Source organism: Mesocricetus auratus, unplaced genomic scaffold (assembly GCF_017639785.1).
Source record: "Mesocricetus auratus isolate SY011 unplaced genomic scaffold, BCM_Maur_2.0 Super-Scaffold_100013, whole genome shotgun sequence".
In the NCBI taxonomy this organism is placed as follows: Eukaryota; Metazoa; Chordata; class Mammalia; order Rodentia; family Cricetidae; genus Mesocricetus; species Mesocricetus auratus.
In genome coordinates this window covers 82,635,741-82,661,550 of record NW_024429196.1, presented here as the reverse complement: position 1 = coordinate 82,661,550, position 25,810 = coordinate 82,635,741, and the positions used below count along the sequence as shown (strand labels likewise).

Sequence of the window (25,810 nt, the reverse complement as noted above, 5' to 3'; positions counted from 1 at the left end):
AGACATTCCTAGCACAGCAGTTGTAGTTCACAAGTGTCTTAAGCCATCCATCCAGAGACCCAGGAAACAGCTGATACAACCATGTTTTCCTATTTAGACATGTTGGTATGGCTCATGCTCATGTCCCAGTGAGGCAAGCAGAAGTCCTTTGCCAGGCCATGGGCCCTCAACTCAGTTCAGATGCCTGAAACCATTTGGTTCAGAAGTGACACACACAGGCCACCCCTGCCTTGCCTCCCACTTCTAAGAGACTAGGTTTCTTGTTTTTTGGGGGGTTTTATCTGCTTGGGTTTTAAGGTACCAGCACAGACTCATGACGAGTCTGGCTGTTAACTTTGAGCTTAGGTCCTGTTCTGGATATGCATCCACGTGGAATGATCTTACTAATGGCTTTTTCTCTGCAACACCCAGGCTGTGACCCAGGACACAAGCCCCATCAAATAAGCAAGGAGGCCCTTTCGCTAAAGCTTACAACAAACAGGGCTGCCTACTGTTTGACCATATGACCTGAGGCAGCATTACTTCAAGCTTTCCCAGTGTCCTTCACAACTCAAATGTGAATGTTCTTAACAGAAAGCCTTGCTTTGTCAACTTCAAAGCCAAGGGGAGGCAGAATGACTTCCTGAGACATCTCTCATACAGCCCCAGTAGCAATCACGACTAAAATCAATGCAGGTTTCTCCAATCAGATCATAGCACTCACCGTGTGCCAGCCCCAAGGGAAAGGGAATGAATAAGGCAGCCGGTTAATATACCTTTGTACTCATTCATTTAATAAACATGGGATCAGAAGCAAGAGGGCACCCAAAGTAAACATCTCAACTTTGATTCATCCAAACTCCAGGAGAGTTCAGTTTTTATACAAAAATCAGAGGGAATACCAACCTTCATTTATACCTGGGTTCCAGTTCAGCACCATCTCAGACTATGAGGCCAAGTACAGGGAGCACAGGTCTTGGGAGCAAGGTTCCTTGTTCCCCATCTCTACAGCTGCCCAACACCTTAGCTGGTCCCTCCCCCACACGATGGTTGATTCTTCCCTGATTTTGCCAGTAGGTGAGTGGCTTGGCCCTAGGTATCAAGCTGTTTGGGGTGGGACTCCAGGTGAGTGACTGTGCCTCTGAGGTGATCCCTAATCTCCACCAAAGGTGGTAAGAGCAATATAGGAACTGGGGCGCAGCCTGCCATGGTGTTTGCAGTCGGTAAATGGGATTGAGTTCACAGTAACAGTAATGAATTCTGACACTAGTTTTTAGGGTTTGTTTTTGTTTTGTTTTGGAGACAGTCTCACTATGTAGCCCTGGCTGTCCTAGAACTTGCTCTGTAGACAATGCTGGCCTCAAACTCACAGCGATCCACCTGCCTCTTCGTGCTGGGATTAAAGGTATGCACTACCACTGCCCACAGCACAAATTTTAAGAAAAATACATTTACCAAGAAGCCTTTTCATGTGATTAGTTTAAAATAACACAATTTTAAATCATAACTTAACAATCCGAACATTAAGTGTGCACACATATACTAAATAAGGATGTGTGCACACACACATACCACGAGGTAGTTTAAATCACCACTGGAAGCCAGGATTTCCTCTGCTCAGAGTGGTTATCACTGGTGCACAACGACAGTTTAAAGTCGGAATCTGAATAAAAACTGCAGGAAATTTCTCAGCAGAACTGAACCATTACAGGGGAATGGCATGAAGAGTGGGCTATGACTGCTTTAAGTGAACAGCTCCAGTTCTACCTATGTCCTGAAATGCTAAAGGACTTGTGTAGACAACTGCCTAAGTCATCTCAATAGGTGGTTCTTTTCTGTTTTTTCTTTTTCAAGACTTACTCTGTAGACCAGGCTGGCCTCAAAGTCAGAGATCCGCCTGCCTCTGCCTCCGAGTGCTGAGTTTAAAGGCGTGCGTGCACCACCAGGCCCAGCAGTTCTCGTTTACTTTACTCTGTACTTCTGTGGTGGAACTGTTGGAATCTATGTACACATTTTAAACATTATTCCTTACAAAAGTCTGCATTCATCTGTGGGAAGGGCCTGACCTCATGGGAACCTGCATTCCAAATCCCACAGAGCAAGAAAGTGCAACAAGTTCACACGACACGGGAAAAGCAACATCTATTGTTCTTAGAGTCTGACTCTTCTCGCGGCAAGGAAAGTCTCTTCTTAGTGCTGCTCTGCTGCAGGGGAATGGCTGTTAGGCCAGGGCGGGGAAGTCCTCGGGGTCATCCGGGTTGGGAGCGACATCTTGGGTCTAAAGAAAACAGAGGTTTTAAATTGACTGCCCTTTCCCCACGCAGCTATAGCCAGCATTAGACCACTGGAAACAGTGCAAAGAGAGGACCTGGGGTGTAGCCTTGCTGTTCAAAGAGCAGCTGGTCACAAAGGGCCCTGGGGTTGGAAGGAGGGCTGTCCTGGCAGTACTATTCCAGCAGAGGGCACACAGATGGCTGGTGGCCTGATTCCACCTCAAGCCAGGACTGCAGGAAGTATGTGTCTTGTATCAGGTAAGGTGACATTGTTCCAGATGGCCCCAGGTCAGACCGCTGGAGCCCAGAGCAATCTCCCTCCCCTTCAGCAACCCAAAAGGACTTCCATGCAACGCAGCCACTTACCACAACTTCTGCTCGGGGGCCATAGTTCTCTGTTCTTCTTATCCTTCCTCGGCCTCCTCGGGTACTGCCTCTGGCTCCCCGTCCCGGGCGAGGGAGGCTACCAAAGTTAATCTCCAGCTGGGATGTGATGTCATTGGCGGCTTTTCGGAAGACGTGGGACTCGTCCTCATAGTCATCTTTCACCAGCTGAAACACAGTCACAGTGAAACGGGCACATGCACAGCCATTTCCACAGTTAGCACTGCCTGGGTCCTAGCAAGGAACATTTTTAGTATCTTGCACTGTGGCCTGTGTGACCCTGTGGACTAGGAAAACCCTGGATGTGTCCTAGCCCTGAGCAGTTGGGCTGGACACCAGAAACTGGTCTAATACAAACAAAACTATCTATTTCAGGCTGGCCTTAAACTTATGGTGATCTTCAGCATGGGATCCAAGTTAGTCTTCATCCAGACATCTTTGAATTTACTATCACTTCAAGTAAAACCAAAATCCAGCTGCATGTGGTGGCTCCTGCCTTTAATCCTAGCACTCAGACAGGCAGATTTCTGTGAGGCTGAGACCATCTGGTTTACATAGTGAGTTCCAGGACAACCAGAGCTACCTGGTGAGATATTGTCTCAAAAAAAAAAAAAAAAAGTCTGGGCAGGTTAAGACGTAAGTGTATTTTGTTGAAATTTAAAAAAAAAAGTTTTAATTTCTGCCTATCTTGTTTTACTTGCTCAGAAATATTAGACAAATATGAAAATATCACCTTCCGGGAATTGAACTTGATGCATTAATTCCTTTCTGTGTGGGTGTGGATGCTGCCATCCACAGCCATGTGTGGGAATTCCACAGAGCAGAGCACAGTCATCTAATCTAAGCACATTGCCATGCCACACAGAAGATCTCAAGCTGCTGTTTTGCTTTGTTTTTCGAGGCAGGATTTCTCTCTATAGCTCTGGCTGTACTGGACCTCACTATAGAGACCAGACTGCCTCAGACTCAGAGATCTACCCACCTACTGTGTGCTGGAATCAATGTGCCGCCATGCCTGGCTTTAGCTCAGGCCACTTTTAACAGTGGCTTTTCTTAAAATTCCAAGTTCTTCCTTTGATTAAAAAAAAAACAATAACAACTATAGTAAATGTTATGACTTGGGCTGGAGAGATGGCTCAGTGGTTAAGATCACTAGCTGTCCTTCCAGAGGTCCTGAGTTCAGTTCACAGCAACTATATGGTAGCTCACAACCATCTGTAATGAGATCTGGTGCCCTCTTCTGGCCATTAGGGATACATGCAGACAGAACACTTTATACATACAACATACATATGTATGTACATACATATATCTTTAAAAATAACAAATTATTACTTTTACTCATAATCCCAGATAAATCAAAATCCCTCAAGTGAAATCTAAACCTTCGTCAGTGGAAACAGGACCAGTGGTGTAGGAAACGGGTCGGTCCCTAAAGCACTTGTGCAAGCACGAGGACCTGAGGTACACATCTGTGATCTGAGCACTGCAGGAATGAAGACAGGCAGCCTAGAGCTCACTGGCCAGACAATCTGGCCAATTTGGCAAGCTCTGGGTTCAGTGATAGATCCTGTTCAAAAGAAAAAAAGAAAAGGTAAAGGGTGGAGACTGAATGAGGAAGATACTCAACTCCAACCTCTGGCCTCCACACACATTGTCTGTGTACAAGTGCATCTGCACACACAAGTGCACACCTGTTCCCACACGTGCAAAAGCAGACTAGGGCTAGACATTCCATAAGTTGCCCAGAAAACAGGAAAATTTTCCTTGACCGCTTCACTTCTTTTAAGCTGTATGTTCATTACAGGAGCAAACACCCCTTCAAACTTATTAAAAGCAAAAGCTTGAGGCTGATGGATCTTTGAAGCTAAAATGGTGAAGGAAAGAACAAGTCAGAACACAAAGCCAGTAGCAGGCAAAATAATGAACTGCTTGACTCAGAAAATATTTGGCTATCAGCATGTCCTAGAAGGAAGTGATTAAGGTCCAAGACTACCCCATACCCAGCAGGTCTGAGGTTTAGTTTCCTCTCTCAGCTGATGACCCCAGACAACGTGCTCATTATTGAGTTGCTTTAGGTTGAACTTTGCACACAAACGATATATATTATTCTAGGACTTCTTTGGTAGGGGGTCTAAGGCACCAAAAGCAAAATAAATTAGCAACCCAAATATTTGTCTCATGTTGCTTTGAGAGCAGTCCCTGGCTAAAGTCTGCAATGCCATAGATTAACAAGGACCAAAGACATTTACTTTATTGAAACCAAACTGGGTGCATCAAGAGATCTGTGCTTCCAGGGAAGATGAATCTGATGAGGTTTGAGGAATTGGATTTTTTTTTTTTTTTTTTTTTGGTTTTCCGAGACAGGGTTTCTCAGTGGCTTTGGAGACTGTCCTGGAACTAGCTCTTGTAGACCTGGCTGGCCTCGAACTCACAGAGATCTGCCTGCCTCTGCCTCCCAAGTGCGGGGATTAAAGGCATGCACCACCACCATCCAGCTAGGAACTGGCTACTATTTTTACCTGTTACCCAGCCTTAGAGCACAGTGGTTTTTCAGGAAGTTTTATTTCTAATGTTCACAGCAGAAAAGAACAATAAAAAAAAAGATATGCTGCCTGCTAGCTCTGGCCTCCCATGTCTATAAAAATGTCTCTGGTAGAATATATCAAAACTAGCTGGGCGGTGGTGGCGCACGCCTTTAATCCCAGCACTCGGGAGGCAGAGGCAGGCGGATCTCTGTGAGTTCGAGGCCAGGCTGGACTGACAGCCTCCAAAACAGAGAAACCCTGTCTTGTAAAAACCAAAAAAAAAAAAAAAAAAAAAAAAGAATATATCAAAACTTCTTGGTAAAGTGTCTTAGACCTTGAATTGACCAAAACAGAAGGCTGAGTGGATATAATGTGTCATCAACAGCCTTCTAAATAAAATCAGAATAGCCGGACATCGGTGGCACACACCTTTAATCCCAGCATTCGGAAGGCAGAGGCAGGCGGATCTCAGTGAGTTTGAGAGCAGCCTGGTATACAGAGAGAGTTTCAGCAATACAGAGAGACCCTGTCTCAAAAAAAAAAAAGTATTCATAAAACATAACTGACCAAAGTGCACATAGAAATTGCTATGACTGGGATGTGGTGGGATCTTGAGGAGGTGGGGCATGGTAAAAGGAAGTGCGTCATTGGGCTGTGTCCTGGATGGGGACATCATCAGGACTTCAGCTCCTTCCTGTCTTTTTTTTTTCCTTTTTTGGCCACAGTGAAGCAAGCAAATACGGTTTTCTGCCATCAGCTTGCATTTTTGGGCCACACAACCTGAGGCTGAACCAAAACTCTTTTCATTAGACATGACCTCAGGCATTTTGTTACAGCACCAGAAATCTGACTAACAGAAACACAAACAAAACTACAGTGTTCTGAACTTTGATTGGAAACCCACGAGTCATATCCAACAGGTAAAATGATTTTGCTCATCACCACAATCTGCACTGTTTCATGCTGTGACTGAGCAACAGGAACTCTAAATTCTACACCTGATGCTTCAGTGTTCCTTTTAAGTTCAGTAACTAAAGAAGAATGAAGTAAGTGATCAGCTTTGTCATTACAGACTGATATTTCCCTGGTCATCTCTTTTCAGGCATCTGGTAAAAAGCCAAATGCTGGGCTGGGGAGACACAGCTACATATAATGTAGTGATACACACACACACACACACACACAGAAAGAGAGCTAGACAGAAAACATGAAGAATAAGGCCTGTACAACACACAAGTCCTGAAAAATGCCCTCGGCACAGCTGCTTGCAGCTACCTGACTATGCCATGAGCAATCTAGGAGATAGAGGGAGCAGTGCAGTTAAAATACTGTAACAAGGGGATCACAGAATGTAGGTCCCCAGGTATTACTTCAACTGATCCACTGACCCAATTGTATACTCATCATGAATGAGAGTGGAAGGTAAGGATCATGGTGGCCTGTACCTCTAATCCTGGCCCTCAGGGAGCTGAATCAGGAGGATGGAGAGTTTGAGGCCAGACCAGGCTACATACTAAAGACTCTGTCTAAAACAAAAGAACCTGGGAGGATGGCAATCTAATCATCAAAATACAAAATCAGTGACCTTTGAAAAGGCTGCTGAGCCTCTCACAAAGGGACCGAGGTGAACAGAACCCTTGGCACCTGTGTCTTCGAGGCTTACTTTCAAGGCTGGCAGAGAGTATACAGTATTCTACTGTCAACACAGCAAGTTCTGTTCCTCTCCATCATCCTAGAAGATGCTGGAGCAGAAACAAGAATGCTAAGTGGAAGGCTAGCAAGATGGCTAAGTGGGCACTAAGCCTGATGACTTCAGTTTTACTCCTAAGAACCACAAGTTCTCCTTGGCCTCCACATGCACACCTCCACAATAAATGTGTGTATGTTTTTTGGTTTTTTTTTGAGGGGAATAGCAAGGTTCTGTTTCATATCCACAGAGAGAGTACAGAAGTCTTACATCGTCCCTGTATCTGGACTTGTGAATCACCACTGCCTTGGAAGGAACTGTGGACTCTGGCTTCCGGATGTTGAACTCAGGCTTTGGTCTGGTTTGCTCTTGAAGGTTTTTCCACTCATCTAAGGTCATCTCGTGGACTTGATTTTCCTCTTCTACCTCCAACTCAGGAACTCTGTAATATGGCACATTATTACAACAAAGAAATTTTTTTGGCCAATAGGACCAAATGTCTACCAAAAAAAGTTATACTTTTGTAGTACTGCATCAGAAATGTAAATAGGGTTAAAAGTAGCCCAATCCCTCAGAGTCACATCTTCTGAGTTTTATCTTTACCATCCTGTCCTTCACTACAAATTGAAGACGTGTGAAAATGATGTCATTGCCCCATAGCATTTCCGTTAATTATACCAGATGGACAGAAGTCTTAGAACAATGGGTCATGCTGGGCGTTGGTGGTGCATGCCTTTAATCCCAGCACTCAGGAGGCAGAGGCAGGCGAATCTCTGTGAGTTTGAGGCCAGCCTGGTCTACAGAGCGAAGACAACCCCCAAAGCAATACAGAGAAACCCTGTCTCGAAAAACCAAACAATTTTACAAACAATGGATCACAAAAATATCCTCTTCAGTTGGTTCTAAAAGCAAATGAATATTATTTCAGACTCTCTCCAAGACCATGCTTCCAAACCTCATTGTATATTTTCATGTTTCCATATTTTCCTGAAAACTTCATCAAGAAAACCTGTTGAAAATTGTACATGTTTTTACTCTCTTCTATGACTCAGTTTTGAGTAAGGTTTTTATTGTAGACTTTTTTGGAATGCTCTGAGTGGAGCTCAGGGGCTCACATGTGTTGAGCAAGTGTTCCATCCCCATTCTAGCAAACGTTTCAGATGTTTAAAGCTAAATGTTTAAAACCCAGTTTTAAATGTTTAAAGCAGGCTGGCAGATGGCTTGCTCTGCAAGCACAAGGACCCAAGTCCAAATCCTCAGCATCTCCAGCACCAGTTCCAGGGGATCTTGTGCCCTCTTCTGGCTTCCAAAAGAACTGCATGCACAGACACATTTTAAAAATAACTTTCAAATGTCCAGTATCATTAGCAATTAGAGAAAGGTGGCTCACACCACAAGGAGTTACAGCAGTCTACATCCAATGGGACAGCTAGTATCAAAAATGCACTTAGGGCTGGAGAGATGGTTCATCAGTTAAGAGCACTTCTGGCTCTTTTAGAAGACCTGGGTTTGGGTCTTAGCATCCACTTGGTGGCTGTGGCTTGATTCAAGGGGATTCAATGCTCCTTCCTGGACCCCATGGATACCAGCCACTCATGTGGTACATATACATACATAAGTGCAGGTGAAGCACTCATAAAAACAATTCTTGTTTAAGATGAATAAAAGGGGAAAAGGGTATCTTTAGAGGCATTTAACAGGTATTAGCAAGGATGTCAAAAATTAGAGCCCAGGTATATTTCTGGGGGAATGTGATGTGTCAATTTAGGAAACAGTCTGGTGGGTCTTCAGAATTGTAGAATCAGGTATAGTGGTTCATGCCTTTAATCCCAGCACTAGGGAGGCAGAGGCAGGTGAGTTTGAGGCAGCCTGGTCTCCAGAGTGAGTTCTAAGACAGCCAGGCTGTCACACAGAGAAGCCCTGTCTCAAAAAACAAAAGTACTAATATAGGTCATAACATGACAGAAATTTGGAAAAACTATGAAAAGTGAAGTAAGCCACCATGTCTTCTCTTTCCTGTGTAAGATTCCACTTCTATGATCTCTTCAGAAGAGACAAAGCAGGTCAGAGGAGCAGATGCCCTCAGACATCAGCTGCTGCCATGAAGCAAGAGAAGGAGGGTGTAACACACCAGTGCACTGGCTAAATTTGAGAACAAGTGTGTATTTTAGTGTGTACTTTAGGTTGTACACTAAAACACTGGCACACAGGACTTGAAGCTCTTCCATCAGGAGTTAGTCTGAGAGGTGAGCTGTCCACAGTCACTCAGAGCTTCAAGGGTAGACGATCATAAAGGAATGGAATTTTCAAACCATCAAAAATGACACATTGCTATGAGAAATTTTCGTAATTTTGAAGTCTGACAGGGCTGAAGAAGCAAGATCTCTTCAACATTGGCCAACATGGCTGCTCTGCTGGGCAGAACCTAAAATTCCCAACAGAGGTCCATGTTCAGCTACAGTCTACACAGAGAGGCAGGTGGCCAGCCTTGCTCAGCCTCTTCAGTGTTAACCCATCTTATTTTGTCTAATATTAGGAATGCCATAGTATCTTAATTCTGTTAATCAGAATGCTAAAACTTGCTGGTTTTTTTCAACCTTAGCACCCCCAAACACATACAAATGTTTACTGCCTCAAACTGTTTCCCCGAAGATTCCAACAAAATTCACTTTCCCAGCTCATAGAAATCGTGCATCTATTTCTTTAGCTAACACACTGTCTAAATAGGCACATTAACTATGAATCCTATTTTAAAAACACATTCTTAGTTGTTTTGAGCAGTACATTCACAGCTGTCACAACTGTCAATCACTGTCACTCTTGTAAGAAGCAAGGCTGATAACTGGCAGATACTTACATAGCAACCAAGCTCTGGGTTCCACTCTAGGTGCCCCGCCCTGTCTCTCCCACTTTGTGGATATGAATGTAGCTGTGCTCACACACAGTCCTCACAACTCCATTGTGGGCAGCTGATTATCCCCATTTTACAAGTGAGGGCAGATTAAATAACTTGATCAAACTGGCTTAGTCTTACTCTGGCAGCTGAGGGGTGAGAAAGGGACAGCCAGCAGCGAGGTGGAGAGCGAGAAGTCAGCAAACACAGAAGCAAGCTTAGATGGCCAGTGGAGTGGTACGTTCAGAGACATTAAGTAGGGGCCACAAAATGGATCCCAGTAAGGCACAAGAATAGTCAGATTTGAGGGTCCCCAGGGGCCAGGCCAAGCGGGACTGTGCACAGAGCAGAGAAGGAACAGGAAGCCACTGAAGGGGGTCTTAAGGCACCAGTGGACATGACACTCAGAATGCTAGTGTAAGAGCCCCTGCTGCAGATGAGAATGCAGAGACCACCAGGAGTTGCAGTAACAACCAGACAACAGCAGCTTAGGCTGTGCTGGTGACAGATGGTGAACAGTTAGGGGCAGAGTGAAGGCCTGGATCTGGGGGTGGGAGAGGACTGAAAACAGTACTTCCAAGGGAGACTCCTAAGCTTCTGGCTGGGGAAGCTGATGGTGATAATGCTGTTCCAGAAGACAGACACCAGACATTTGTGAAGAAGCAAGCAGTTAAGTCATGCTGAACATGCAAAGCAATGGGAATGCTGGGGAAGGTATGCAGGTGACAACACACAGACCTAGAGTTGACACTGAAGGATGAAGCCAAAGATCTGTTCTGGTGTCAACACATATGTGATAGTTTGTTTAAGCAGCAGGTATGTAAGACCCCAGAAGAGGCCTGAGGCAAAACCCTGATGAGTTGCAAAGGAGACTTCCAAGGCAGAGGGAATCAGAGAGCCAGCTTAAATCAACACAGATCCAGAATGAAGTGGCCATTAAGCCTGGAGTCATGGGGAAAGTATTCAGAGGGTAATGACAACAGGAAGCAGGCAGGTCTGGAGTTACAAGAACAAACAAGAGAGAGGAAATGAACATGGCATACTTCAGGGTCAAAACGAAACTTCAATGTGAGACTGCACACATTTAAAATGTCCAGAAGACCAGAGTTGGGGAAGAAGAAATTAACAAACTGACAGTTTGAGGGTTTGAGGAAATCAAAACTGTGGGAAGGGAGGGAAGAGATGGGACTGTGTTCTGCCATGAGGAAAAGAGCTCTGGGACTGGTAGATGCAGACAGGTTATGTCTTTGGGAATGGGAAGGCCACCAACTTCCCACCTGGGATACCGAATTTCTCTGAGGTGTGGCAGTGACCTCAGAAAGTACTGTCAAGGTTTTGAAGACTCTATGATATTGGGAATGCTGGAAAGTGATGGCTGGTCATCTTGGAATACTAGCGATCAAAGTGTTACAGAAGGGCTGGTGAGAGGACTCAGTGGGTAAAGGGGCTTGTTACACAAGCCTAGTAAATGGGATTGATCCCTGGAATCCATATAAAGGAGGAAGGAGAGAACCAACTCTATAAAGTTGCTCTCTGACCTCCACATGCACACATAATGCATGCACACACAGAGTAATAATAAAAATAAAAATAAACTAAACCAAAAAAGAACAAAAACCTTTCAAAGGTTCCAATTTCCCTGGCTTGTGACTTGCTTCTTCAGTAAGGAGAAGGCTGAATGAGGAGTTGTCCAGGAGGTGGCTTTTCCTTAAGAGACAACGCCAGAAGATAGGAGGATCCTAAGAGTTCAGTGGCTAGCACCCTGGCTCATTAACAGGGAAAGGAAACTGAAAGCTTCAGTGTGCTAGATATGGACCAGAGACCAGTCTTCATGAAAAAAAGGAAGACAGAATAGGTAAGGGGGCAGAAGGCACAATACTTGAATTTAATCTGTCATTAAAAAAAAAGTCTATCAGATTACTTAACCAGTTTACATTAACAAGTAAACAAGACCAACCCAGTATGACATGAGAAAGGGCTCAGCTTTTAAAGCCATTAAGAGAGAAGGCTAGGGAGATGGCTCAGTGGGCTAAGAATGCTGTTCCAGCTGGATGTGGTGGTGTGCACACCCGCCTGCACAACTTTGTGCTCAATAAACATAATGTCCAATCTTAAAAGAGAAAGAGAATGAATCATTAAGAGATAACCCATAGGCGTAAGAAGCAGCTGCCTACTTGGCTGGAGACTCCTCGTCCAGGGAACCCTGGGACTCCTCCATCATTGAGCTCTCTTCCATGGCTGCAGGTGGCTCTGTGTCGCTGAAAAGTAGCAAGAACATTCGTCACACAATCCGTCATGCTCACCAATGCCCTCATCTAGTTACAGCCAGGAAACACAATTCAGGCCCTGTTTCTCAAAGGAACTTCATTCACATCGCAGTGAAAGAAAGTAGTAACGGCTGCTTAAAACTGTCATTTCTTCCCACTCGGGGGGCAGAGGCAAGCAGATCTCTGTGAGTTCAAGGCCTGCCTGGTCTACTGAGCGAGTTCCAGGACAGCCAGAGCTACGAAGAGAAACCCTATCTCGAAAAAAACGATAAAAATGATAAAAACAAAAAAAGTTATTTCCAAAAAGTCAAAAATAAATAGAAATGTCCATGAATGCTCTAAAATTAAGAACAGATGATACTGATCAGGGGGAGAAATCCAAACTCTTATTATACTGGAGAATCCAGCTTTCTTTTTTTTTTTTACTTTTTATATACTTAGTACTCACTGTGTAGACCAGGTCAGCCTTACACTCACATGTAAATCTACCTGCCCCTGCACTGCTCCCTCCCTCCAAGTGCTGGTATCAACCATGTATGCTACCAAGCCTGGCAAGAGTTCCAACTTTTGGGGGCTGGCGAGAGAGTTCAGTGGCTAAGAGCATTGGCAGCACTTCCAGATGACCTGAGTTCTATCCCCAGCACCCACATGGTGACACATAGTCATCTGTATTGGGATCTGATACCCTCTTCTGAGCACAGGTAGAGCACAATAAACATAAAATAAATAAACCTCAAAAAGTTATTTAAAAAAGAATTCCAACTTTCAGCTTTTTAAAGGCTTATTTTAATTTCTGTGTATGTGTGTCTGTCTGTATGCCGGTATGTGTACCATGTGGGTGCAGTGCCCAAGGATGCTAGAAGAGGAATTCAAAACTCCTGAAACTCAGGTCCTTATGCGAGCAGCAAGTGCTCAGTTTGAGACAAGGCTTCTTCATGTTCACCAGGCTTTCCTTGAACTCATATTGCTGAAGATAACCTTGAACTTCAGAACCTGGGATTACTGACATGCACTACCACTCCCAGTTTACACAGGGCTGGGGATCAAACCCAGAGCTTTGTGGATACTAAGAGAGTACTCTTCTAACTGAGCCCCATGTGCAGACCCTGCAGAGGACTTTACCAAATAAAGATCTGTAAGAACTCTGGAAACTCACAGAGAAATAAAGTATAGGCTGGGTATGATGCATATGTCTGTAAGCCCAGCACTTAGGGAGCTGAGGCAGAAGGATGAATGACAATCTGGGCCAAATATTGAGGCCCTGTCTCAAATATAAAAAAATATAATAAAATAAAATGCATTCTGAGATGTGCAAGTGTGCCACACCATATGCTTAAACTTTATGAACATATATGTGGTCATCTGTCAAGTATTACTTAGCTAAAATTAGATTTAAAAAAATTAAGACCTTTAGGGGGTATGGTGGCATATGCTTTTGATTGGGAAGCAGGGGAGGGAGGATCTCCATGACTTCTGGACCAGCCTAGTCTATATAATGAGTTCCAGGCCAGCCAGGGCTATATCCTGAGATTCTGTCTCAAATAATTAAGTAAATAAACAAATAGACCTTGAAAAATAGTCTCAAGTCTAAATACAACGTAACAACTATGTTTTAAAAAGTTTTCTCCTGTGTGAGCATTGGTGGCACATGTCTTTAATCCCAGCATTCTGGATCTCTGAGTTCAAGGCCAGCCTGGTCTACCAAATGAGTTCCAGAACAGGTTCCAAAACAATACAGAGTAACCTTGTAACCCTGTCTGGAAAATCCAAAAAAAAAAAAAAAAGTATTCTCCTGATTCAGTCAATCCCAGGCATAGACACATATACATGGTGTGCGCTACTTGACAAACAAGACTCCCATTCCACCACAGGCTCTCAGAGAATACATCTTTGCACCTTACCTAGTGTCTTTACCCGATCCCCAGGAGCGAACACCACAGCTACCCATGCTGTCCTCCATTCTGTTTGCACTGGAGAAACAAAGAACCAGCACATTAACTTCAGGTGGAGCCTGCTCCTCATCAGCCTCCCAGTCAGAAAACATTGCCCCAGCATCTGCACAGATAGCTCAGTGCATACTCTTACAAAGGACCCGCATTTAACACCAGACGGCACATAACTGTAACACCAGAGGATCTGATATCCTCTTCTGGCCTGTGTAGGCACTGCACTCATGCATGTCACAGCTCATGCCCACAACACACACACACACAGATACAGATAATCTTTAAAAAAAATAAAATCCTGCCCCACAAGAATGACAGACAGCACTCATATCAAGCTGGTCATCAACAGACACAAAATCAAAAGTGGAAACAGCACAGGCAGAGGAGCTTACACTTTGTCATTGCTACTGTATCTTTCAAAATCTCGTTTCCCTCTTTGGTCAAAGGAGTCAAAAACTCTGTTCCCAGGACCACCTCGGCCTCTGCTCCTCAGGCCTCCTCTGGGGCCTCCACGTCCTCTCAGTGGTCTGTCTCGATCAAACCTGTCAACTGGTCTAGGAAAAGACAGGTATAATGAAAAGCAGTGAAATGGACTTAAAAGGTCTGAAGCCTTTTTGAGAAAAACACACAAACTCTAGAAGCCAGTTATGGTTAGTAGATCAGAAAGCATGGTGGCCTGACTAAACTAAGAGTCAACTACTGAACACACTGTACCTGGCACTGCTCTGAGCACTATACACATAGCGCTTTAATTCTCACAACCAAGTTTAGTTCACAGAACTGCTGTTAAGGAGACGGAAACCTGAAGCAGTGTAGGAAGGGATTTGCCTGAGGTCACACGGGTACCAGGTGGGGAGCACAGGTCCTGGTTCTCAACTAGTGGGGGCAGGGCTTTCACTCTGAGGATCCAGTTATACAACGACCGTGTTAGTTAAATTTAAAGGTTCTTTCCTATCTTGGTATTAAACATTTAATTTGGAATATTTTGTGTAAGAAAAATGCCTTAGCTTTAAATATTTTCCCTCCAAATCTCTCTTCTAATCACACAGCCGGAAGGTGATATTTGGAGCTGGAATCTTGAACATACTGAACCTTCTCTATCCTGTGACCAAAGACCTGAAACTAGCTCTGTAGACCAGGCTGGCCTCAAACTCACAGAGATCTGCCTGCCTCTGTCTCCCAAGTGCTGGGTTTAAAGGTGTGTGCCACCACTTCCTGGGGATTCATTTTATTTTTATGTGTATACCTGTGTGAATCAATATGTATGTAAACATGCCTGTATGTGCCTTGAAGGCTCTGGAGTTTGAGTTTCAGGCCATTGTGAGCTGTCTGATAAGTGTGCTAGAAACCAAACTCAGTTCCTCTGAAAGAACAGCAAGTGCTCTTACCTGTCAAACCTAACAAGTCTATGTTCATAGGGTTCAATTAAGTTCATTAGAGGCCTAAGGAAAAGCTCCTGCTTCGATGCAAGGAATATCTGTATCCCAGATCCACATACACCAACATGACTGTTCTCTGCATCTGATCCTGGCTCCATCAACTCCTCACACATAGGATGTGGCTTCTGAAGGAAAACACGTGTTCTGCCTGTACAGAGTCAACATCCTTGTCAACTAGCTGAGACCAGAGTCACTCCAACTCTGGGTCTCTGCTTTCCATCTGTAAGTTGAAAGGGCTGAATTTAGACTCTTTTAGGATAACAAAAAATTTGTAATTCTGTCTAGTAACATGTATCAAGAAATTCAAAGTAAGTGCACTTTAATTAAAATAAGCAAAAACCAGCCTGGACGACAGCCCAGTTTATAGAACATGCTGTGGGAGATGCTATTGCAGAGAAGTGACAAAGCAAACTGATATGTAGCTATGACCTACAACCCCCCATCCCAATTTTGTCTGTTTTTAATACCACCTCTATCCATTTAACTTTGTCCTAAAGCCAGAGGCAGATATAGGTCACCTGCCTGAGAGTCACAGCTTTTCGACCTCAACTGGCATTCTAATTCCAGGGCTCTACTGAGGAAATGCCTTACAGAGATCCCAAGCATCTTAATAAAGCCTAATGCTGAGCCACACACAGACCCAACAGCACTAAGCAAGTGGTAACATATGATACACCCAAATAATGGATCACAATACAATACAGCCACTGAGTGCAGTGTGCACTCAACATATCACATGCAACTAACACACAACCAAAAACACTGAGCAAACACTGCTGATCACATAGGAAACTCTCGTGTGTCAAGAAGAAACAAAAGGATGTGGAGTGGTCAGCATGTCTGTATTATCATCTGTGGTGGTTTGAATGAGAACGGCCCCCATAGGGTCATGTTTGAATGTTTGGTTCTTGTTGGTGGAACTGTTTGGGAAGGACTAGTGGTATGGGAAAAATTAGTAGGTGTGGTCTTGTTGAAGGCGTTGAGTCAAGGGGGGTAGCCTTTGAGGTTTCAAAAGCCTTCATTAGCCCATTGCTGTCTCAATTAGCTTACTCTCTGCATTGTGGTTATAGATTAGATGTGAGCTCTCAGCTACTGCTCCAGAACCATGCCTACTTGCCTGCCTGCTGCCATGCTCCCTGACACAATCATTAATTAAAGACTCACACTCTGAAACTTTAGGACCCCAATTAAATGCTCTTTTTTTCATAAGTTGCCTTGATCATTGTATCTTGTTAGAAAAATAACTAAAACAACCACATCAGTAGATTAACAGATGGAAAAATAGGCCAAATCCTAAAAGGTGTCATCTCAAATGGAAGATGGGTGGGGTGTTCATTGGTTTTGTTTTGTTTTTTTACATCTATCTATCTATCTATCTACCTACCTACCTACCTATCTATCTACCTATTTATTTATCTATTTACCTATCTATCATCTATCTCTCATGTGTAAATGCACACACACACATGCACCACAGTGTACATGAGATCATGGGACAACTGCTAAATCTCATCAATTATATCCCTAAGTCCAAAATTAGTTTCCTAATCTAACTTCAAAAGTATCTTTAACCTGTTCAACTTACTTTTGTGTATGTGTGTATTTTGTTGGTTTGTTGTTGTTTTTTAACAGGGCTTTTCAGGGGTTGGAGGGATGGTTAAGAGCACTGGCTCTTCAAAATGACCTGTGTTTGTAGTACCCACATGGAAGCTCACAACCATCTGTAACTCTAGTTCCAGGGGATCTGACACTCCTCTGGTCTCTATGGGCACCAGGCACACATATGGTACACATACATATACATGAAGGCAAAATCCCACAAACATAAACATTTTAAAAAGACTCTTCATTTGTACCCCAAATAGTCTTTCTATTCTTTAAACTTTTGGGAGGGGGTTTCAAGACAGGGTTTGTCTACATAGTCCTGGCTGTCCTGGAACTCACTCGGTAACAGGCTGGCCTGGAACCCACAGAGATCCACCTGCCTCTGTCTCTGGGATTAAACGTGTACGTCATCACCTGGCCACAATTAATTTTTAATTGTACAATCATAGGTAAATGGAAGATCCTTCATGTTCTACTGAAGGTAACATGACTTGAGACTTACCTTGGCAAATTATTCGTAGGACTGCCACCACAGAAATGTCACAAAGCCTAGTAGTTAACTGGAAATCTCTGGGGCCCTGGCTACCCTAACCGAGGACTAAGGTACATACTTTTCATCTGTAAACTTCTCCGCTGTCAAGTCTGCCTGTCTCTCAGTGTCAAAGGGTCGATATTCCCTGTAGGACCTTCGCTCTGCTCTATCAAGCACGTCTGTCCCTCGGTTGTCATTCCATCCTTGCTGCTCCCCTCTTCTAGAAGTCCGCTTCTGGCCTGCCAGGAGAATCAAAGCAAAGCTCAGGCACAGCATCAACAGCAGCACGGTGTGGGGTGGACATGAGGGTTAGAGGTTTCTCCAGAAATCAAAGTCACTGGGAAGTGAGGGCTTCAGAGAGAAGCAGTTACTGCCTACCATCGCCTCATCTGTTAATCAGCAATAAGACTTCACCAAGTCCTGGGAATGACAGGGTTACAGGAGGCCAGTCTTGAAGAGATGATCCTCTTGCTCAGGTGTGCTACCATGCCTGGCTACTTTTTCACCTTTTCAGTGCCTCTGAGACTGCTGTTGGGTATCTTTTACTAGACAGTGGCATCTCACAAACACAACTTTACCAAGTCATAGTGATAAAGACCCATTTAAGAAAATTAAAGAATAAAAACCTTTCACCTCAGGCTACACTTTTAGAATACCATCTATAGCCGGACTTGACCCATGCCTTTAATCCCAGCACTCAAGAGGGCAGAGATAAGTGGATCTCTGAGCAAGTTCCAGGACAGCCAGGAGTACAAAGAGAAACCTGCAAACCTGCCTTGAAAAACAAAACAAAACCAAAACCAAAACACAAATCAAAAAGGAATGCAAACAAACCAAGGACAACTAGGGTCTATCTTCTGACATGAAGGAAGGTGTTTGCTTTTTGATAGGATTTATATGTGACAATACTCACCTCACACACATTTTCTAACCCATTTATGAGGCAGCCAGTACTCAAACAGGGTGTCTTTTTTGTTTACTAGGAATCCAGCACCTAGCTGGGGCAGGGGCTACCAGTTTCTCTCTCCCTTCTCCCTTTTAGTTTTTCAAGACAGGGTTTCTCTAGCTGTCCTGGAAGATGCTCTGTAGACCAGGTTGGCCTCGAACTCAGAGATCAGCCTGCCTCTGCCTCCTAAGTGATAGGGTTAAAGGTGTTCACCACTACCAACCAGCCCTATTCTCTACTTTATATGCTTAGCTTTTTAAAATCATGAATTTTAAGCTATCTAGCATCTAGTAATATGTTGTGTACTGATTCATCACTTTTTATGGTCCCCCCCCAAACAGTACATGCAACTTCTGTTCTAATGGCTTTCACTTTTCTTAGCAGAAATTATTCCCATTGATTGTATAGCTATAAAATGTTTAATTTCTTCAAATAGGTACATTTTTAACTGTTAAACTCCTGGCATGGACAACATATATATGTATATTTGCATAAACAGGCTTATATACATACACAGGCATATAGGTATTTTCACAGTAGCATTTTTTACCTATGCTTTAAAGTCTAGCACTTAAATATATTATCAGTTCTTAGTGTGTGATATTACTAACATAAAACTGTAAAGCAGGTTTTTAGTATGAAAAACTACACCACAAATCTAAGCCCAATCTCTGTCTCTGTCTCTTTGAGACAGGTTTTCACTGTGTAACTGACTGGCTGGCCTGGACCTTCCTTTGTACACCAAGCTGACCATTAAAGTCACAAGAAATCTACCTGCCACCTAGTGCTGGGATTAAAGATGTGCACCATTATGCCTGACAGCCTAATGTCCCATGACTAACTAGAAATATTTAAAAACAATTTGCATTACTCAGTGAGTTTACAATCTGAGTTTGTAGTATGTTTAGAACACTAAAAGATATCATAAATAAAGTAATTGCAAATTTTTGCATTATCAAGAAATCAAATTCGGGTGCTGGAAAGATAGCTTAGCAGGCAAAGTGCTTGTTGTGCAAATATGAAGACCAGAGTTCAGATACCTGGAACCTACAGAAAAGGGTGATGGAGTATGCCTGTAACACCAACACTGGGGAGGCAGAGAGACTCCTTAGCCAGCTAGTATAGATACACAGTGAGTTCTGGATTTACTGAAAGACTGTGTCTCAGGCAGTGGTGGTACAGCCTGAGACAGAAGCAGAGGGATCTCTTTGAGTTCAACATGGTCTACAGAGCAAGTTCCAGGACAGCCAGGGTTACAAAAAGAAACCCTGGCTCAAAAAAAAAAAAAAAAAAAAAAGACAAAAGAAAAAAGAAAAAAACAGACCACGTCTCTAAGGATTCTGAAGAGATGGCTCAGCTCTAGTAGAGGTCCAGGGTTCAATTCCCATCACCCACATGGCAGCTCACAACTGTGTGTAACCCTAATTTCACAGGATCCAACACCCTCCCACAGACATAAGTGCAAGCAAAACACCAATGCACATAAAATAAAGTCATTAAAATATTTTTAAAAGACCCTGTCTCAAGAAAATAAGGTGAAAGTGACAGAACATACACAATATTGAACACACAGTTTTTTCCAGGGACAAGCCCCCTTGATGGATTTAATCAATCCCAAATGGCCAGCTTTAAACACATGTACATTTGAGCAACTAGTAGGGTGTGCATGTGCATGTGCTTGTGTGTGTAAGAATAATATACAAGAGGTCATGAATGTGAGAGGGGTGTAGGGTCACAGGAAGAGTTGGGAGGAGAAGAAAGAGAAAAATATGTAAATATGGTATTCCTATATGGAATTCTTAAAATTTTTAAATCTAAAACATTGGAAGAGGTGTTTGAAATATAAGGGGTAAATTATCATCCTTAAAACTAACAAGCCGAGGGGGCTGGAGAGAGGGCTCAGAGGTTAAGAGCACTGGCTGCTCTTCCAGAAATCCTGAGTTCAATTCCCAGCAACTACGTGGTGGCTCACAACCATCTGTAGTGAGATTGGATGCTCTCTTCTGATGTGCAGGTATACAAGCAGATAAAGCACTTGCATACATAAAATAAATACATCTAAAAACACAAAACAAGCTGAAAAATTTAAAGGTCTATCCATGGCACTCCAGTCATCAGCACTCCTCAGTATAAAAAGAACTATTAGAGCTGGAGAAATGGCTCAGTAGTTAAGAGGACTGGGTGCTCTTATAGAGGACCCACGTTTGATTCCCAACACCTACATAATAGCTCAAAACAGTTTCTAACCCCAGTTCGAGGAAGTCTGACACCCTCTTCTAGCCTCTGTAGGCATCAGGCAGGCATATGGTACACATACAGACATGCTGGCAAACACTCGCACACATCAAATAAAAATGTATTTAAAAAAAAAAACACAACTATTGGGGCTGGAGAAATGGCTCAGTAGTTAAGCAAACTTATGGTTCTTACCAAGGACCTTACCAAGGACCTTACCAAGGTTCAATTCCCAGCACCCACATAGCCATCTGTAATTCCAGTTCTGGGGATCTGACACCCTGTTCTGGACTCTGTAGTCATTGTATGCATGCACACTGTATATACACACACACATACAGTCAAACATGCTTACACACACACACACACACACACACACACACACACACACACACACACAGTCTTTAAAAAAAACAGCCGGGCATTGGTGGTACACACCTTTAATCCCAGCACTCAGGAGGCAGAGGTAGGTGGATCTCTGTGAGTTCGAGACCAGCCTGGTCTACAAGAGCTAGTTCCAGGACAGCCTCCAAAGCCACAAAGAAACCCTGTCTCAACAACAACAAAAAAATCCACATTATTTTAATCAGTTTGATTTCCTACTTGCAACTCATATCGTTTTAACTATGTATCTCTGCTCAGCAAACATTAAACATTACATTTTTCTAAAACCCTAAAACATTAGTTAATCAGAGAGATTTTAATTCCCCCACAACTTGGTTCTAGGAGATTAAGATGCAACCAGACCTAGCTTGCTTCTCTGTGCTGAATCAGCGGCTCAGAATAAGCAATGCGGATGCTGCATCTCCCCACCCTTTCCAATAAAGAGCTGGCTCCTACAGTCTGATTACTTATCTAAACTAAAGCATGGTGTAAACAGAATACAGTAAAATTTACAGTAGGACTTCCTGTAGCACAAAAAAGAATGTTGGCTTATTCACTCTAACCCTGAAAGTCTATGAAAACAGGATGAAACAACTGTTGATTCAAGAATGAATTTACTGGGCAAGGTTCATCCAAGGGTTATCATTAGACAGACTAGAACACTAAAAAGCAAAACAATAACAACAAAAAACTGTATTTCCATAGGAAAAATAATGACTTCCACATCATTTTGAGATCAGTAACAGGCTCTGTTACACAGCAAATATGCATGGTATTTGTCTGCACTACACATTCATTCAGGACATTCAAAGTTTACATTTTTTTTTCTTTTTCCAAGACAGGGTTTCTTTGTATAGTCTTGGCTGTCCTAGAACTAGCTGTGTGGATAGACCAAGATGGACTAGAATTCACAGAGATCTCCCTGGCTCTGACTCCTAACTGCTGGGATTAAAGGTGTACGCCACCACTGCCTGGCTAAGTTTAATTTTTTTTTTGAGTGCAGAAATGCATGGTTTTTCATGTCAACTAGTGCTAACAACATCAATAGGCACTCTCTGCAGCCCATCAGATACATGCAGAATAGGAGCTACAGGCATGGAGATCATGTGCACTTGAAAAAGGAATTCTCATTACAAAATTTCCATCCTAACAATGTCAACTAGGTCTCAAAAGCCAGAATGCCTAAACTTGGAACTGACTGAACAAATAAAGTTCTAAGTATACTAGCTTACAGTTCCTAGTGTGAGGGTCAGTTGCAAAAAAAAAAAAAAAAAAAAAGAAACAGCAACATACCTGTATGTGCATGCATGTATGTGTGTTAATGTGCATATGGGTCCAGAAGTCAGGTCAGAAGTAAACCCTGGGTGTTCACACCTTACTTTCTGAAACCAGGTCTCTCTCTGGGGCTTGTGGATTCAGGCAGGTATGGAACATGAGGCCCTCAGGTTTTCAAGACAAACATTTTGGTGATTGACTTCACAATGTGCTTTCATTATAAAAATATATGTATATAAATTCATAGTGCCACTCATAATAAAAATAAGGGATCCTTTTATTAACTTCATACATTTTTGAGATTGTTTAAAATTTCTATAACAGGAGCTGGGGGAAAGTTTCAAGCTCAGTGGTAAATAATTCGCTCAACATGCATGAAATACTGGGTTTGTCATGAAAAAATATTTTTAATTTTAAAAAGGCTAAAAATCAACATTTTAGCAAAGCATGGTGGTACATGCCTTTCATTTCAGCACTCAGGAGACAGAGGCAGAGGTATCTCAGTTTGAGGTCAGACTGGTATACAAAGTGACAGCCACGGCTGTTACACAGAGAAATCCTATCTCAAAAGCAAACAACAACAAATCATTTTAACTGGTACTCTTCAAAGCTAGTATGTTTCTTTTCCTTTTTTTTTTTTTTTTTTTTTTTGAGAACTCTGTAGACCAGCCGGCTAGCCTCCAACTCACAGAGATTCACCTGTCTCCCGAGTGCTGGGATTAAAGGTGTTCGCCATCACCGCCCAGTGGCTAGTGTATTTTCACTTAAAGTAAATAGATAAAACAGCCTTTCTCAATCCTTCCCTTCCATTTTTTAAAAAATACATTTAAGAGAGATACATAATACAAAATGTACAGTATGATGCATTTCAATCTTTTTTTTTTTTTTGGTTTTATGAGACAGGGTTTCTCTGTATTATTTTGGAGGCTGTCGGTCCAGCCTAGCCTCGAACTCACAGACCCGCCTGCCTCTGCCTCCCCAGTGCTGGAATTAAAGGCGTGCGCCACCACCGCCCGGCGATGCATTTCAATCTTAAAAAGAGTCCTACACCTACTGAGGTATCCTATCCATCTTCATTACTTAGCCAAAGCCTCGAACGTAAATCTAGAGGGGGAACAGTTTTTCTCAAGCAAGGACAAAGCAATAATGCCCACACGAACATCCGCCTACCCCGTGGTCAAACGGTCAAACTATACACTCAATACCTCTTCTTGTCAACCTTTATGGTCATAGTCTTATGGGAAAACGGGCAAGCAGGAGGCAAGAGCTGGGCTGAGAAAAAAAAAAAAAAACTTGACGCAGTTCAGGTGACAGCCACGAAGTCTGAAGCCGCCTCCCGTGCCAGACAGCACACCCGGAGGAGGGTCAGCCCTTCTGCTAACCTGAGAGGGTAACTTTGAACACTAACTGCAAAGGTTCAAGCCGGTTCTCCAAAAACAGTAGTGAATGAATCACAGTTACGCTCCCTACAGAAGCTATGATACGAAGATAGAGAAAGAGACAAGGTGCAGAGGAGCTGGGACCCCAGGCGCCACCCCACCCCACCTGCCCTGGATTAAGGTCTGCGGTACCGGGGCTCCCGCAACCACGGGTGGCCAGGTTTCCCTGAATCTCGAGGCCCGCAGTCTGCGATTCCTGAAGGTTTCAAAGGCGCGTCGCCTACGGGGCTGAATCCCGCAGAGGCCCGCGGGGAGGATGAAGGATGCAGCCAGGGGCAGATGTCGGGATTCCAGCTTCGCGACCCTCAAGCTGTCGTCAGTCCCCAGCCCCTTCACCCAACCAGGACTGCCAGGTCTTCCATGCTCACCCCCCGGGCCTTCTCGTCCATCAGGAACCTCCAGTTCGGCCCACTCCACCCCACCCCGATCCGGAACGGGTCCATAGGGACAAGGACAGCCCCCCCCCGGCCCCTCCTCGTGGATAGGGACCCTGGGCCTTCTGCCCATCAAGAACCTGCTTACTCTCCCCCATCTGGGATGAGCCCACCGGGAATAAAGATCCTGGCCCCTATACCGAGACAGGGCGACCCGGGAAAGTGACTACCCAGCAGGGTGGCCCTGAGGTGTCAGATCCTGCCAGAATGTCTCGGGCGGGGGTGGGAGGTGGGGGGTGGGAGGGAGGTGACCCTGGGGAGTTGGACTCTGAGAGGGTCCCTCGGGAGGGTAGCCCTCGGGAGGGTTATTAGGATATTAGGGTGATTACCCTGGAGGGTTGCCCCCCCCCGGACCCTGTGCCCATCAGGATTCCCAGCTCTGACCCGCCCGCCCACGCGGGACCCGTCTGCCGCGAGTCGAGCCTAGCGGCGGGAGGGGTGACCTGGGTGCCCACGGCGTACCTGGCGGCTGCGGGCCCCCAGGGCTGTCCGGCTGCTGCGCGCTCGACACCGCGAGGCTCTTGCGCTCCTTCTGCGACTCCCTGCGGCCGGCCCCGCCGGTTCTGTGTCCTGAGGCCACGGCCGGGCTCCGGCCGCCGCGATGCCCGGCCCCGCTGGCCGCCGCCGCCGCCGCCGCCGCCTCGTCGCGCCGCTTGCGCTGCAGCTGCTGCTGGCGCCGGTGCTCGGCCTCGCGCAAGATGTCGAACGGGTCTGACTCGTCGTCCAGCAGCTGGTGGAAGCGGTTGGCCACGACGCAGCCGAACGTCTCCTGCATCGCGGCGCCCGCGGCGGCCACCGGGCTCCCCAGGACCCCCTTCATGCCGCCGCCGCTGCGGGCGCCGCGGGCAGCCTAGGCCAGCGAGGGCTCAGCGAAGCCGCGGGCGAGGACCCATGCTGCTGCCGCCGCCGCCGCTGCCGCCGCCGCCGCGCTCCCGGCCCGCGGTCGGCTCCGCCCCGCCGGCGCGCACCAGCCAATCAGCGCTCGCAGACACGCCTCCCGGCCCCCGGCGCGCACGACGGCCCAATGGGCGCCCGCTGTCTGTGACGTCACGCCCCACCTTATATTTTCCCCTCCCCCAACGGCATGTGGGCGTGGTGGTGCGGGACTGGGGCGGAGCTACTGCCGGAGGCTCGGCGGAGGCTGCAGGCGTTTGCTCGTCGGTGTGAGCCAGCTGGAAACCCACTTGCTCGTGGCTGCACTTCTCCTAGGTGACCTAGTGCTGGCCCTTCGGGGCCTGGGTGTTTGTGGGAGAGCTGTAGACTTACGGAGAGTGCCTGGAGGAGAGGCTGAGTTCTCAGCCGGAGATGGAGGCATTGCAGGGAGCTGACCCGGTCAAGAAGCTTATAGAGACACTTGACCTGCGAGACAGGGACAGAAGACCAAAACAGCCCATTCAAGTGCAAAGAAACAACACTGTGATGAGGTGTTGAGTGCAGGCGTGGACAGACTGAAGTTTAGATAGTGGTTGTTTTCTTTTGAAACATTCAGTTAAGGCCTACTTTGTGGTAATCAAATTCCAAACTAGGCGTCAGGGCTTGCTGGCAAGTGCCTTTACTTACTGAG

At 44.9% G+C, this 25,810-nt stretch overlaps 1 protein-coding gene across 2 annotated transcripts; it reads right to left on the bottom strand.

Moving 5' to 3' along the window:
• Nucleotides 1–752: 752 nt before the first annotated feature.
• Nucleotides 753–25,197, bottom strand: Habp4 (hyaluronan binding protein 4). Of its 2 annotated transcripts, none has more exons than XM_005078441.4 (8): nucleotides 24,709–25,190; nucleotides 17,613–17,772; nucleotides 14,350–14,511; nucleotides 13,913–13,981; nucleotides 11,919–12,002; nucleotides 7,122–7,293; nucleotides 2,619–2,804; nucleotides 753–2,257 (listed from the first exon to the last, which is right to left on the bottom strand). In XM_005078441.4, the coding sequence occupies exons 1-8, from the start codon at nucleotides 25,064–25,066 to the stop codon at nucleotides 2,201–2,203; spliced, it is 1,248 nt and encodes a 415-aa protein (XP_005078498.2). In that variant the 5' UTR covers nucleotides 25,067–25,190; the 3' UTR covers nucleotides 753–2,200. The 2 variants fall into 2 exon arrangements, 1 of the variants encoding a protein (XP_005078498.2); XR_005881040.1 differs by lacking the exon at nucleotides 753–2,257 and adding an exon at nucleotides 4,022–4,206 and having other exon boundaries at nucleotides 2,675–2,804; nucleotides 24,709–25,197.
• Between the last annotated feature and the right edge of the window lie 613 nt (nucleotides 25,198–25,810).